Source organism: Calonectris borealis, chromosome 1, assembly GCF_964195595.1.
Source record: "Calonectris borealis chromosome 1, bCalBor7.hap1.2, whole genome shotgun sequence".
Lineage (NCBI taxonomy): Eukaryota > Metazoa > Chordata > Aves > Procellariiformes > Procellariidae > Calonectris > Calonectris borealis.
Genome location: NC_134312.1, coordinates 107,223,132 through 107,239,246, shown reverse-complemented (window position 1 = coordinate 107,239,246; position 16,115 = coordinate 107,223,132). Strand labels below are relative to the sequence as shown.

At 35.8% G+C, this 16,115-nt stretch overlaps 1 protein-coding gene across 1 annotated transcript in view; it reads right to left on the bottom strand.

Annotated features, from left to right (window-relative positions):
* ROBO1 (roundabout guidance receptor 1) overlaps positions 1-16,115 on the bottom strand; it is a 540,394-nt gene that overhangs the window by 271,404 nt on the left and 252,875 nt on the right. The window contains exon 3 of the mRNA XM_075170312.1: positions 6,531-6,857. Within this exon, the coding sequence (XP_075026413.1) occupies positions 6,531-6,857 (327 nt within the window). The remainder of the gene's footprint in view (positions 1-6,530; positions 6,858-16,115) is intronic.

Here is a 16,115-nt window from a genome sequence, read left to right as displayed (position 1 = left end):
ATTTCATGAAATAAAACCAATTTAAAGTAATTCAGCCACCTTCTCTGAAGCTTGACATGGGCTATGTGTGGACTGCTTGCATAAAGGTAAGTTCTGTTCATAAAGAACATAGAGCCTCAACACATTGCCTTCACATGTCGGGACAGTTCAATTTGAAGACAATCTAAAATTATGTCTTATTTCCAGCCGGTAGAGGAGATCACCCTAGCAATTTTTGTTTTCATTTGGAGTCTCCTGAAATATTTTTTTTTGTTTGCACCATGCTATGAGTTCATACTGAAATTCTTTAAATGTGTCACTATTTCATTTTTCAACCATGCTATAGGACAGTCATGGAAGTCTCATGGAAAACCGATTTTTCTAACCCTGAACTAGGAATATAGTAGTAATAATAATACAATTAAATCTGAGGACCATAAAAGCCATAATATTTAAGCATTTCCATTTGCTGCACTGCTGGATTTCTATGCAGCCTTACTTCCCTATCTCCTTTTCTGTTTGGTGATTCATACTAGAATTTAAAGAAGGTGCAGAGTAGAAATATTGTATAAAATATTAGCATAAACCCTCACTATTTGATTAGAGAGGTTTAACGGGACAAAAAAATTCCTTCTCTTTCACCCTACTTTCACCCTTTTTATAGGTGAAAATAAACACAACTGAGTAAGCCTTCTTTAAAATGTGGGAGGTTTGTAAAGCATCTGCTATTCTCATTAAGTCTAACTCAGTATGTGACAACATCGTTTTAATTTAATGAAAAGAGAAAAAAAAAAAAAAGAAGAAAGTACAAGGGTCACTTCCCAAAAAGGAAGGACTACACTGACGTTAAAACTCTCAATGTTCTTCAGCTGACTGTAATGGCAGAGGAAAGTAATACACACAAACTTATAAAAGTAGCTAAAATAATTGTTCTTGCTTTCCTCAAGCGGAGATATCTACATTATAAAAAGTAGCACATTTGCATATAAGTTTGACCTCATTGCAAAGAAATTTCTCCTAAATGACATTACATCTTTTGCTAAGATATGCTTCAGAGGCAGTTTATAGTAATCTAGGCTTTCAATGCTTGTTACAGCTGGATAGTAAAAATCAAGGTAAACCTACCACTGATAAATGGTAGGTTTTAAGAAGCATTAGCAACAGCACTACTGTTAAGCCTTCTACGCCTCAGGCAACTTTTGTTAATGCCATTGCTTGTGGTAAGCAGTGGTATAGCTTCACTAAATTTTTTTATATGTACTTAGGAGCTTAATGAGATTCTTGTAAAATTGAGATTTATCTTCGTTACATATGCACATAAGCATTCGAATTAAGTCACTTGTTTATCAGCAAGATATGAACAGCTCAGGTTAACAAAATCTGCAAACCTGTTCATTAATTTCAGCTTGGCTTAAAATATTGATGCTGTACAATGGCAGTCAGGAGAGCATGTTCGCTAACGTAACACCATACAGACTGAACATATGATGAAAACAAGACGCAAAGAAATATGACTTCTCATTGTGAGAAGGATATTACTATTTTAGAACCACTGAGTAGACAAAGCTGTTAAGTCATTTTTCATATCAATTCTGTGCTATGGAAGGTTTTTTGTTTGTTTGTTTTTAAAGTCACAACATGGCAAGTCTACAACTGGGACGTTCCTGGGATCTAACGTAGAAAGTATTTGGAGTATTATCCATCGTAAATTGAAAACAAATGTGAACAAACTTTTATACACAACAGCTTATTTACTGTAAGATATTCTGTTACTGAGGTTAGAGAGAATATGCTTTTGTACGTACTTTACAAAGACTTTCATAAAAGCATGGCTCTTGAGAAGCAAATCCATGTATCAATGGAAAATACAAACGTTGAGATAAAAGTTACATAGAACTTTCATGGCAAATGTGAAAGAAGTTCATAGAGAAACGTGATTTGAAATAAAGACTCATGAAGCCACTGACCAGCAAACATAACCAAATTAATTTGCATTTCATTTTTTTTTAACATCCTCAAAAACTTTAGAGTGGAGAAAGAAAAATGACTCTTTGACACGGGTAGGTTTCTACATAATGCTACATAACAGACAACTATGAGATCCAAAGATAAAATTTTCCTCAAAAAGGAGTAACTGGAGGAAAACAAAAGAAAAAATTAAACACTGAATCAAACTATCTCACACCAATAACTGACTTTAGTCTTGATCAGGTGCATTCGTTCACCAGACAATCCTGAGAGATTCAAGCATATGAAGCAGCTGCAGCCACCTTCCAGTCTGCTAACAGGTAACTTTACACTTTTCCAAAACTGCTTCTACTTCTCTTCTGTGAAAAATGACTTTTGTTTCTCAACAGTTTATGTGATAGCCAAAACAGTCTCCAGCCCTTACTGAAGATCAAGCATGATTCCATTTTGTGCTTCCACCTGTAAAAGCTGACATTTATAGAAAGAATTACCCAGTTTCATTTTGACAGGGACATGCCCTTTTTCACGTTCTTTAGGACCTTTCACTACTGGAGAATGTGTCACTGGTAGGCAGTAATCCGAAACCAGTTACATTCCTCAAAAACAAAACACGGAGCTAATTTAAGTAGGTCTCTAGTGATCAAAAGGCTGGGTTCAGGAAGTCAAGAAGAGGGAGGCAAATGTACTTTTAACAGCCTAAGTCTGAAGGATGACCACAGACTGTTATCTGATTATCCCATCACACACCCTTTCTGGGCTACCCTACTGAAACTTCATTCCACTGCAAATTAAGTTTGAACGCATACAGTGAGTGCCCATTTCAGAAATTTTGTGGGAATAACGTTTCAAATAAAGATGTCAGTCAACTACAAAAAAAATCCCCCAATTAAACAGGAGTTACATCTCTTATTTAATTGACTTGTAATTCAGCTTTCTGTTGAGTTCCTATTTATGCAAATGTATATGCTTCCTATTATGAAGATCTTACAGATCTAAATTACACAGAAAATGTCATGTAATATTAAATTACAAAGCTACTTTGCACAAGGCTGTGTAGCTTAGAGTAGTTTTACTCATCTCTAAAGTGTCTGAGATATTTTAATTCTTGAAATATCAAGTGGCTAGCTATTTGATTAGAGAAAGTTACAGTCCCTGCAACATAATCAAACAGAATGTAGATCATGGGGGTTCAAGTACTCATTTGGTATATTTAAGAAAGATACCACTCTCTACCAGCAAGAAGTATCACCTTGCTTTTAATGTTTCTTTGGGGATTGGGATGGGTCATGGTTTCAAGGAAATAACCACAGAAACTATAGGAAATACAGCTGGAAAAAATACTTTTATATATATAAAATAACGTTATAGAGAAGATATAACAAATCCCCCACACCATGAGTAGACATATGGGATCTTCAAATATTTTGAAAGGGCCATAAGAGGCTGAGATTGAATTAGAAAGAGACTTACTTAATTCAATTTGCTGATAATAAATGGTATTTAGATCTTATTCAATGGTTTCATTGACAACTACACTATCATGACCGAGATACACATCAGTGGAAGAAAATGTAGCATTCTTTGGATTAAATGAGATGCACACCTCAGCCAAGTCACCAAAGAAAGGTTGATGAATAAAAAGGAACAAAGCAGAGGGAAAATTCTCTCTGCAGTTTTACAGTTTTAGTCTTTCCCCTAGATGGTAATTATCACATCTAAAGCTATTGTTGAAGTTCTTAAAATAGACACGTATTTAAGAAGATAAAACAGCTTTTTATATATTGCGCTTCCAAAATTTTTGTAGATTTGAAATCCCTCTACATTTCCTTCTTTGCAACTGCGGAATCTATGCACAGTGTACTTAAGGAACATGTCTACCTTATTACATAGGCAACAAATTCTTTGTGGACTACCTCAACGATGAGCATCGGCACTGCTTAAAAAAAAAATTTATCTGCATGAAGGAATAACAGACATGAAAATTTATTTTTAGTATTAATCTGAATCTGAAGTCAAATCTACAAATCCATTGAACAGTGACGGAATGTCATCTAATTGAAGTTGTTACTGTAAGAGGTGATGGAAGAAAACATGATAAATTTCCTATCACCTTATAAAACAAACTGGTGCAGACAGGAGCTGCTTCTTCCAGCAAGAGCTAGCAGTTACAGTGCAAAAAACGCTTCTGCTTTCTACGTTTCACAAAAGTTTTTAGTTAAACTTGCAGCATCAAAGCATATAACCAATTGAGTACTCTAAATTATCTTCTGTACCTTGTAAATGAAAACCAAATAAAGGCAATTTTACTCTGTAAACATACAAAAATTAAACTATAACATAAGGATTTGTTAAACAGCAATTGTATATTACTACACGTATACAAATGTAAATGCTGTCGTGCTCAGAACAGGTGTACTGAGAAGTTAATCAGAAGAGTTTGCCGATTTGCAGCAATCCATTGTGAATGCAGCTACAGTTTATAATGACAATAGCATTGCAGCTATACTGCACAGATCTTGAATTTAATGCAAATTTATTCCACCAGCCTTCAACTCTTTCCTTGCTCCTCACCTCTTCTGTGCTATTTAGAGTGTTTTGGTGCTTTTGCACTGTCACATCACTTGCTTTTCTATTAAAGTCATAACCTTTTCTGTTAAAATTCTTTGCCTATAATCTGCTGGCATACAATTAAAACTGTATACCATTATACCTACGAATCTTATTTCCAAATATAGATTGTGATTTTTTTTCCCGCTTACAGCATTGTTGGTGTTTATTTTCTGACACCAGTCCTCAATATGAGAGTAATTTTGAGCTGGATTAACAACTTAATGCTATACTATTGTTAAGTGATATACATTTGAACCCCTTTAAGAAGATACTCATCTTTTATTTTTTTGTCTTGAGTGTTGGCAGAAGCTCTTAAAAAATCTGTGGTGAAATCAGTGTTTTGCATTCAGATCCTGTCAGTTAGACTCTCTACTGTAATAATGTGAAGATGACTCAAGGCAAGGGTGACAAAGATATTTAGCAACTATACACCAGTTGAATTGATGCACGCCACAGTGTACCAATCACTGAAGTCTACCTCATGTTTCTGGGTTGTGATGAAAAATTGTGGAAGACAGAAATGCTACATGCATTTTAAACTTTACTTCAAGGTACATCACAAACCAACGGAACATGAAATAAGCATTTATTTATGCTCATTTTCAGAATCAACGAGCAGTGCTATGAAGTAAACAACAGCAATTAGATAAAAATCAAAATCTGTTAAACATTAACACCCACTCAAAATTACACCTACAAGATACTGGATATAACATTTGGGAGTAACCTATCAACAGATAATTTAAACAGGTTATAAATTTACTGGATAAGCATACTTCCAGCTAGCCAGACACTACTTACTCTTATCACCAAAAGCCGTAACAAGGAAACAGCATGGTCATAGATCTTAATCATGTGTATTTATTGTATTATATGTGATGCTTGAGATCCTTCTGGTATAAGAATTATGAAAGTCCTTGGGATTTTCTGTCAATGTGAGCAAGACTAGGCAAAAGGCTCAAGTAAATGCACAAATTCATAGTCTATTTCCTTTGCCTGCTGTGAGAGTTATGAAAATCTAGCCCTTCTTTTAAAGTTATACACCAACAGTGGCATTTATTTAACTCGTCTAAAAGTTAGGAGCCTCGTCAGAGCTAGTTAACAACATTAATTGTTTAGTCAACAGAGAGATCAGTGTTTTCAGAGAGCAACTCACCCAGTTATGAGCTAGCTCTTCAACATGACACCAGATGAATTGCTACAGATTACAGAGGAAGCCTATAAAAGCAATTTAAAATAGATACCTAACTTTTGGATTACAAGGTTTCCTCTCATACTTCAGTACGCCAAAATTGATATTTTTTGACCTACACTTGGCCCTCCATATGAATGCTTAAAACCCTTTTATGTACACTCTCCTCCTTTAAAATAAGTTGAGTCTAAAGGGCGTACAGGAAGAGATAAGCATTACAAAGTGATGTGAACATACTTGACTGCTCCTTCCGTTGGCCAAATACTTAGAACTAGAGAGATAATTTGTGGGCCACTTCTTTTAGAGAAAAAAAAAATTGTGTTTCTAAATCTGTTGTTATTTTTTCTAGTGTTTATTTGTGCAACAATTCCAAACATATCCTATTAGATGAAATTCTGGCTATGTTGCCTCCTATTACACATTGCATTTTACATGGTTATGTGGAGAGGAAAAAACACTTATAAATTAAGTATACAAAATCTAACAAACATTAAGTAATCATAATTGCATGGAAGCATAAAAGTAGTGAGAGCACACAAAAATGTCTAAATTTCTACAGTGATATGTTACCCCTCCTGACTATTTTTCTCTTTTCCTATCTCTGTATTAGTAATAATTAACTGTATAATTCCTTCATTCCTTTTAAGTCAATGCTTCAGAGGCAGCTCACACTTATTTTTTTATCTTCAGATAACATCAAAGCAAGCAGCTGCTACCAAGGGGGGGGGGGGGGGGGGTGTTAAAAAAAAAGCTAAAAAAAAAAAAAAAAGGATGTACTTACTTGCCACCTCCAGGGATGCATTATGACTTACAGCTTCTCCAAGGTAATTCCTTGCCACACAGACATAGACCCCTTCATCTGGCCTACTCTTGCGCCCGTGGACTATGCGTAAGAAAAATAAAGATCCACTGGGCAGCAGCATGCGGTGGGAGCGCGGATCATCCTTGTCCGTTTCCACTCTTTCCCCACCCTTGTACCACTCGATGGTGGGGGTCGGCCTTCCTTCAGCTTTACAGTTTAAAGTTGCCGGTTCTCCTTTGGAAACAATTAGATCAGAAGGGTGTTCGACAATTCGAGGTGGGAAATCTTCTTGCCGAAGACGGGAGCCTGCAAGATAAAAACACAAAACTTTTAGGAGATCGTTGCCAGGTACAGTCACTGTGTTTTGCAATACAACTACTTAACCATTATCCCATAGTACAGGATTTAATAAGAACAGCTATTAACATCTTTTTAAAGTGAAAAAAAACCCCACCTTAATGCACTTCATTGTGTGCAAGGTTCTCCCAAGTGAATACATTCAAAAGCATTTTTTCAACAGGCAACCTACATTAATGAACTAAACTGCCATGTTCCTAAATCACATCCATTTTTATATTGATCTATTCATGCATATAAATTTACACATACATGCATATGTAAATGCAGAAGTATGAAAAACTAATCCTACAGATACTCCACAGACATCAGACTACCTCCACCAGCAGACGTGGTACTGCTCTAATGTATAACACAAAGTCATAGTCAACCTCCTTTGACCTTCTGGAAAGCCCATTAATTCATGCAGTGTCTGCAGTGTAAGTCTTACATCTCCAGCACCCACAAAGTTGCTTTATTTTACTTGTACTATCAGCTCTTTTTAGTCACTTGTTAAGCAGTACCATAGAGGTACAAATGCATGGAGTGCCTGAGTGCTTCTTACACCTCCTGTGACAGGGAAAACTGGAGCAACTTTTTCCATTATAAAATTTTTTACTGTCTCCAATCTAGAACTCCGATACAACAGTATCAGGGATAAAAGAAAAGTTGCAAGTAAACAAGATACTCTCATAGAAAAGCATTCAATTTCAAGCTCATTCAAACGCCAAGCTGATAATTGGCATGAAAACACCTATAATAGTCTGGATAGATATATACCACAGAAGATTATGGCAACCAACTGGGTGCTCAAGAATACCAAATTAGGAATAAGCAGCTACTAAAACTTTTGGGGTTTTATGTTGACTCAATTTCAAATTAGTATTTGCCTTATTTCTCTTTCTTGATATACAACTTTGCCATGGATAAAATTAGTCTCTTGGGTCACTGATTTATTAAAATTTTAGATGCCAAGGTTCTTTATTAACATTAATAACGTGGCTTTTGAACAGCTGTGAAGCACCAGAAAGAAATACAAGATCTATTCACTGCAGATTAATAGACCATAAATTGGTATGGAAAAAGGGAAGGAGACAATGAGAGAAGAGTCCCAGAGAGTGCTCTGTTTTCAATATATACTATATGTGTGTGTATAATACATATATTATATATATAAAACCAAAATATTCTAAAATGTAAAACTTTACATGAAAGTTTATTTCACATTTCCTTCACCTCAAGATAATCAATTCAAATTAAACATTGCACTAATCAGCTAGCACTAACCGCACATTCCCAAATCTCTGGTAGTATGGCTTGACTACATTGAAATATGTTTGCATTCTGTATGCAGTAAAAGAAGATAGTTTTATATGAACATTACTGATCATTAAATACAAAATAACTCAAACAGCAATAAACCTACTCTTCAGTCCTTTGAGGAAAGATAATAAGTAGTATTGTATTTAGGACTATATTGTAAGAAATATTTTATCATGTATCATTTTATCATGTATCTAATTTGCCAATTTCTGTTCAGATATTCACAACATTGCAAGATTTTGTAGTACCTAAAGCAAACAAGTAATTATATTTTACATTTACTTTTTCCAACAACAACTGCCTGAGACATGAAAACTAAAGTATGGGAAGACAGAACAGAATCCAGGAAACTCCCAAATCCTTTTCCTGGCTACACACCACCGTGCAGCCCAGCCCTGCACATCACTATAAATTTTGAGCTGCACCTCCTAGAGGTAGGGCATAGACCAAATCCAGTGAGAGGACAGCTAAAAGTACAAGAGAAGAAAATTGTGTGAACCAGCACTGGTCTTTTGCAGTAGCTAAAAAAGCCCCTAATATACTTCTGTTTGCCCTGAGAGCACACCTCAGTCATTGCAAACTGCATTTGGGTCTACTCACCCTGAACTTCTACAGAGCTTTTGTGAAAAGCCTCTCATGCAATAATGCTGCCCTCACAATTGGGGTGACCAATTTTAGATCTCTCTTTCCAAGGTAAAAATGCCTAGACAGGGATAAAACCCTTATATTGTTCATACTTTAACTCACTTATTTTCTACCTCAGAAGGCAAGGCACAGAAGCAAAGAATTAAAGAACTAAATTGTTATAAGTGACTCTGGAAATATAAAAATCCAAGTTCAATGTAAAATGTTTAAAGATAGTTAAGATTTGTTTTAAAAAACAAAGTTTGCACATATGCTAGTATATATCATGTTTATATTTTCACAGATTATGCTAGTCAACAAGCACACAATATAGTACAAGCCTCCTACTGTTTCTGTCAGCCTGGCCCAGACCACAAAGAAATGAAATACCATTTTCAGATATATTGTATGCACACTTTCCATACTGACATTCAAGTCACTGTACACTAACTTCAAGTACTGCACAGAATGAAAGTTTAAAGGCTGACCTCTAAACTTTCTTGAAAACTGAGACTCAAAACTCCTAGGGGGGAAGAAGTCCTCAGTAAATTCCAGGAATGCTCATATACTTTTTAAATTTCTTTGCTGGATAACATTAGAGGAGTTAAAATGACAGAAATGTCCATTAAAATATTTTTTTTTTTTTATCCTAGCATTTTATAAAGTAACATTTCTCTAGAAAATTTCATGAAATTGCTTGAAGCAGAAAGGGACAAAAGTTGCACAAGTAGTTGACTGGCACATAGTGAGCATTAACCACAGATTTAGTGACAACTGCCTGAGGGGTATAACGGCCTTGACAACCAAGTTATAATCTTCCTACACATCTACACTTTTTTTTTTTTAAAAATCTTCCTTTCCTTTTAGCCTAGTTATTTAAGCTGCATTTACATTTTACTGAAAAGAAGCAGCTTCAATTATCAACATAAATCTTACAGTGGGCACCAATCCTGTAATTTTCCTGTCAAAAATCCTTCCAGAGGGGATATTTGATAAAAAAAAAAATAGAAGCAGAACACCTATTACACTCTGGATCCGCCATTAAATATACAACAGAGCTGCTTTTTCTTTCCCCCAAAAATGACAGCATTGGGTTATAGGAACTAACCAACTTGTGTTCTCTGCTTTTATTATAATTCAAGTCTTTCATAAAAAGTCAACAGGATGCCACCGATTAAAGTATGCCATACTAATTATTTCATGCTGCCACTTAAAAGAACAATTATATGAAATCATGTTTCCAGTTTCTTGGACTGTGCCACAACTATTTTTACAAGAATTCAGAGACTGAAATAAACAGATGTGAAGGTTCAAAGAAAGTTAGCATTAGATGAATGCTAAACTCGTACAGGCAAGATTTGCCTTTATTCCCACCTTAAAACCTTCTGTTGGTAGCATATACAAATATAATGTATTGAAAAATAGCAGGGAATGTATTTAAATGGGAAAGTTGCTGATATCAGGGGTACAAACACTGTGCTGTTCTCCTTTAGCAGGAAAACAAAAAAGTTATGTGCTACTAGAAGAAAGTGCCTCAAATTTGAACGATGCAGCCCAAGACAGTTAAAATTGAAGACCATATCTACAGTCGATCTAAACTTCAGCTCAGATTGATATAGAAAACCTGATTTCCCAAAATCTATATATCTAAATAATAATTTATCCTATGCCTTATAAAAATGCTGCATGACAGACTGTGTCTTTAGCAAGTGCCAAAAAGCCAGTGTATCCTTTACCCCATTTCTTTTCCATTTCACAAGTACAGCCTTTAACACTGATTTTCAGAGCACAAGATCTCAGCTCTTTTCTTTTATTGAAATGCTTTACATCGTAACATAAGACCTGAATGACTGGCCTAATTGCTATCAAAGTTATTAGTAAAATGCTAACAAACAAGATCACAGGTTTAAAATCAGTGTTAGGTGATTCTCGCAAACAATTATACTTCCATCAGAACATAAGAGTATTCCCCATTCCCCAGTATTTCCACCACATATAACTTAACCTCTTTCAGAAACTTTTCAGAAAGCAGGGGGAATTTTTTTGTGGTTTTGTTTATGTTGACTGGAAAGAGTTCCATAACTCTCTTGCTCTAGTGGCTAGAAATCTTTCTCTAATCCTCAGGTTAAACATATCCCTGAGTAGTAGATACCTCATTCTGCCTGTGCTTCAGCTGCCCTTTAATTCAGATCTCTCCACACACTTCTTGTGATTTTATCCCTTTGACATGCAGATTGCAACCTTCTCCTTTTTTACCATCCTCTTGGATTTTGTGTTCTTGTTGCTGTTAGAAATCAACAAACTAATCTCATCTGCTTTTCCCCTCATAAGATTCGCTCACCTTTTCCTCATCTTAAATTCTAGTTTGAGTTCATCATTTTTGAACATGGAAGACCCAAACCATACACAGTTAAGAGGCAAGCAGACTTTGAATACTATTCCAAGCACACACTGCAAAGCAATGTCACATCATGTTACAGGGGAAAAATAACTAAAGGAAAAAAATCAGAAGTGTTTTTCTGAAAGTGGCTTTTCTGCCCAAAGACATGCAGCTAACCTAACCTATTGGGTTTTCCTGTTCTCACAGACAACAAATAATTTTCAAGGAAAAACAATAGGACAAGAAAGATCTGCAGAGATCCTGTCTCACTCACTCTCTTTCTCTCAATGTCTCAATTTTTTTTTTTAAATATTCTTACTCTTTGTATACTACCCTTGTTCAGCCTAAATAAAACATCTGATTTCTTGAGCTTTGTAGCCTGTAAGAATAGTGCATATTAAAAAGCAACTATTTTGAAATTTCCTTTATAGGCATTGCAGTCTTCCCTCCGTAACCAAAGACATGAAGTAATTAATGAAGGCAGTAATGCTGTGCCTATGCCTGTGGATTTTCCCAAAACAGTCAACTGTGTAAGAACAGAAATTTCACTTTTGAATTCTACTTTGGCATAAAGCAAAAGAGCCAAAACTGCATTTAACTGATATTTCTGAAACACTGATTTGAGAATAGCATTGGTCATTGTACCACTTTGGACTCAGAAAGTAGTTTTTCGCACAGAGAAGAACTACCTGTTGTTCATTTACAACAGCTGTTCATCTCTAACAACTAAGTATTGAACACATAGTCTAGAAAAAAAATAAAGTTATGCTTTTTACCTAAATCCTGCCATTACTTTGCACAGTCATAACTGTGAAGATTCCCATAACTGCTTTAAACGGATGCCACCTTTATGAACAAAAATGTCAGGCGACGGAGGTGTTGCAGTCCTGCAAGTGAGCCGGTATTTGTACACTGAGGAGCAAAATGAATAGTTGGAACATAACAGCACTGTTACATCAGTTGATCAATGCCCACCCAGGACTACAGGTTTATTGAAATACATTTTAAGATGTGTTTAATGGTTCCAAATACTGATCTGGGAATAGGTCCAGTTCTTTCCAATAACTTAGATACCATAAAATGTGACAAGCAAGGCTCTCACTTTGGATCAGTAGAATCTGCAATTCCCCTGTGTGTTCCCAATGAAGAGTAACATCTCCATTTCTTTTTCCAAACACACAATAGAAAACAGGTGAGCAAGATGTAACTAAAAAGAAAAGCACTGAACACTAACTGATCATTCCTACCATGAAACCACTGCGAAGTTCCCTGAAAAAGAAGTTGTTCTTTTTTCAGTTTACACCATTATGTCAAGGAATCCTTTTGTTTCCCTCCTTGAATCGCTATGGGAGTTCCTGTTCCTAGTGACAGATGAAACTATTAATAAATGTTCTTTTTCACTATTTCTGTTACTAAGGGACATTTTTGGGTAAAGCAAGTTGTACTTTAAATGCAAAGTCTGATTATAAAATATAGAAAGAAATTTTGTGGGCCATGGCTTTTAAACTTAAGTTGTAGGCATCCACAAAACATTCTTCCCATTTAGAAAGAGAACCTTAAAGTATTTTATGTTGCTAAGACACTATGAATTACAATTACTTTTCTGTCATGGCTACCACACTATCAGGAGATGCCAAAACCCAATAATTTACTGTACACTTACGGCTGGAAAAAAACTAGAATAAGCAGAGAGAGCCTGGACTTTTAAGCCACGTCTGTCCGTCTCTCTGAAACCAGAGATTAAATGGGAGCTGTACTAAAAAGGCCTCAAATCCAGACTGATCTTGTGCCTGGCTCTTATACTGAGAGAAAATATAACCCAAACATTGGAAGCTATAGGCATTCAATTTACACAATATTCATGTACTGGTCAACTGAACAGGATTAGATGAAGTATTACAGCAATAAGCTAAATAAACAAGGGAGAAAAATAAAAACCATTTATACATTATGTTGGTTTAAATGCTTTGTTTCTATTCGTTATTCTGCAGCAATTCTGGACATATATGATTAGGTCAGAAAAAGCCATGAATTTTTAGGCAAAAGTACTTCTGGAAAGATGTACGGCATCTTATAGTTATTTAAATACTCTGCCTGGTGGGAATGAAAAAAAATATTGGCAGGTACTGTATTGCACAGATACTAACACTGAGTCTTTAACACCTAAAGACATATTTCCCAGGAGATGCTAAGAGAGACGAGCTGTCTGAAATAATCACTTTTAACAAAGAAGCTGAAAGCGGCAACAGTAAGAGTCACGCTTTAGTTGCTTAATCCAAAAATTAAATACATCTCTTAAAATTTCTCTTGAACAAACTGTTTATTTTCAAGAGACGTAGCTTTACAGTCAATCTTTGCTACATGAACATATGCTACTGGATTGTCCAGCAGTTAGCATAAATAAGTCCTGACCTGGTTATTCATTAAATTAGCTAGAATATAAATTTAAAATAATAGTATTTATATTGAACTATGTAAGATGCTGACATTTACATAAAACCTCAGGCAGTAGGTAATGTTCCCAGTGTAAGAAAGTGTTCACTTTTATTTTTTCTTTCCCTCAGTTCTGCTTTCTGTCAAGATATTTATTTCATCTTACTTTAGTGGATACTGGAGTAGTCCGAGATCTAGAGCACTGACTTTTGAAACCAAACTTCACTCAATAAAAATTAAGATATCCCACATCAAACTGGTAAGTTGGGAACAGTATTTTCCCTTAAAGGAAACACTAATGAAATTACAGGAGTATTTTCATTAATAATGCAAAATCAACTATGACCCAGTGAGCAACCACACTATATTCAGAAACAAACACAATGGTAATAAGGCCTACTTCATGACTCATTTTGTCTTTGAAATGGCTGGAGTAATGCTAGGAGATACTTCCTACACTGGGATGACACTGAGAAGCAGAGCACAACAACAAGATGGAGAACGGCTGAGATCCATCCGAAGGCAAGCTTGTGTTTGGAGATTTGGATGTGACAACCTGGCAATGACAAACTGCTTGGAGATGATCATACCAAGTTGCAGGATGAGTGCAGCAATGGGGGTCGGGCAGGTACAGGGGGAACACAGAGAAGACCATGACATTGCGAGAGCTGCACAGACCCTGGAATGGCAGTCAAGAGTATAAAAAGGATGGCTGGGGGAAAAGAGGTGGCAAAAGATTATCAAAAGGCTGTAAATATTAGATAGAACTGAAGTAAAGAGTGACTGCAAGACCAGCAGGGAAACAGATACTTGAATATTAAAGTGATAGGACTTGATGATAATTGGATAATTCTGTGGATAACAGAGTGAGTTGAAAAGATACTGGAAATGACTACTGGTTAAGCAGACGAGTTGGGACATGGTAGGAAGATCTGGGACAGCTCAGAGCAATCACTGCTGCCCTTTTCTTCCTAGCAGATCATGTTCCCTACACAGGAAGGCCTGACAGCTCTGATCTGTTGTCAGCAGCTCCACTGGCACTCCTGAGAAGAAAAACCAACTACAGTAAATGGGAAAGCGTGGGAACAGAGGCTGGCGTGAGACACCAATGAATCGACATTGCCAGGGCTTGCTTTTCTGTTGAGCACTGAAGAATTAGGAAACAAAGACGAGACCTCCTCCTCTCCATCTTCCATCCTTGTCCTCAATCGTGTTTTATTCCAGCCAGGAAGAGTATCTCATTGGCTGTGAACCACTGGTTTGCTGTTTGGAACGGGAAAACAGAGCTTGGAGAAAAACAGTGATTGCGCACCAAAGCCAAAAGAGGACTCTTAGCTGCACTGAAGGAACCAAATGAACTGCCAATTTAGTGAAAATGCCTAGGACTCAGAACTATATAGATATATTATATAAAATATTATTATATTAATATACTGACATATTTTATATCTTCTATATTGTATTTTATTTTTATATATATTCTGTGTGGATAACTCAGATATCAGACATACTGATGCAGAAAAATTGTACTTCACCTTGAGGTTTCTCTCTAATCAGCGTGAAAGATTTCACCTATTTGTGGCGTGATTACAACACACTAGGCTATTTTACCCCAAAGTTTTATCTATGTGGACAAACAAATGAAACACAAAATATCCTTCTGGATCATCATACTAATTCATAAAAAAGAAATCTAAAGATATACCTGCTTTTTGGGTTGTTCTTTTTTAAAATCATTTAGTCATGAAAACAAATGCAACACATTCTCTTCATATTATTTCAGATGGGTTGCCCCCACAGTCTTCCAGACTTTTCAAAGCCACCTCCCACTGTGCTTAGGAATACCAACTTCTAATTCATTTCCAATTCCAGATTCAGCGTGAGATTGAATCTGATATTGATCAGCTGCATGTTCAAATGTCCGCAAGATGCTAAGAGAAGGGAAGAAGGATCCTCATTTCCGCAGGACTATCAGGAAGCCAGAGAAACAGCAGTTCTCAATAGGGCCAAGGGTTTTCTCTTCTCAGCTGTATGAGGCAACACTCCTCAATTCTGCGACAACAGAAGCCCAGTATTATAACACCACAGTCAATAGCATTCCTAGGCTTTTGCCTGTGCCAATTTTGGTACATCTCATACGATTGATATTGCCATTCATTCTTGTTTCCAAAAAAAATTCAAAGAGAAATATGAGGATTCAAAACACCTACCCAAAATCCTACTTTTTAAATAAATTTGTTTCAGATGCAAAGGTGAATGAAATATCAAAACTGCCCTCATAAATCCAAATGTTAGGTATTAATAGGAGGGTTATGTCAGCTCAGGAATAAGTTTGAATTTAATTACTCACAGTGCTCATAATTTAGAAAAGATTAACAATGGAATAAAAAGAATCACTATTAAGTAGTTCAGTTTCCTTATTTCTATTGTTATTATTTTAATGTGTTAAAAATTTGGATTAAAACAGC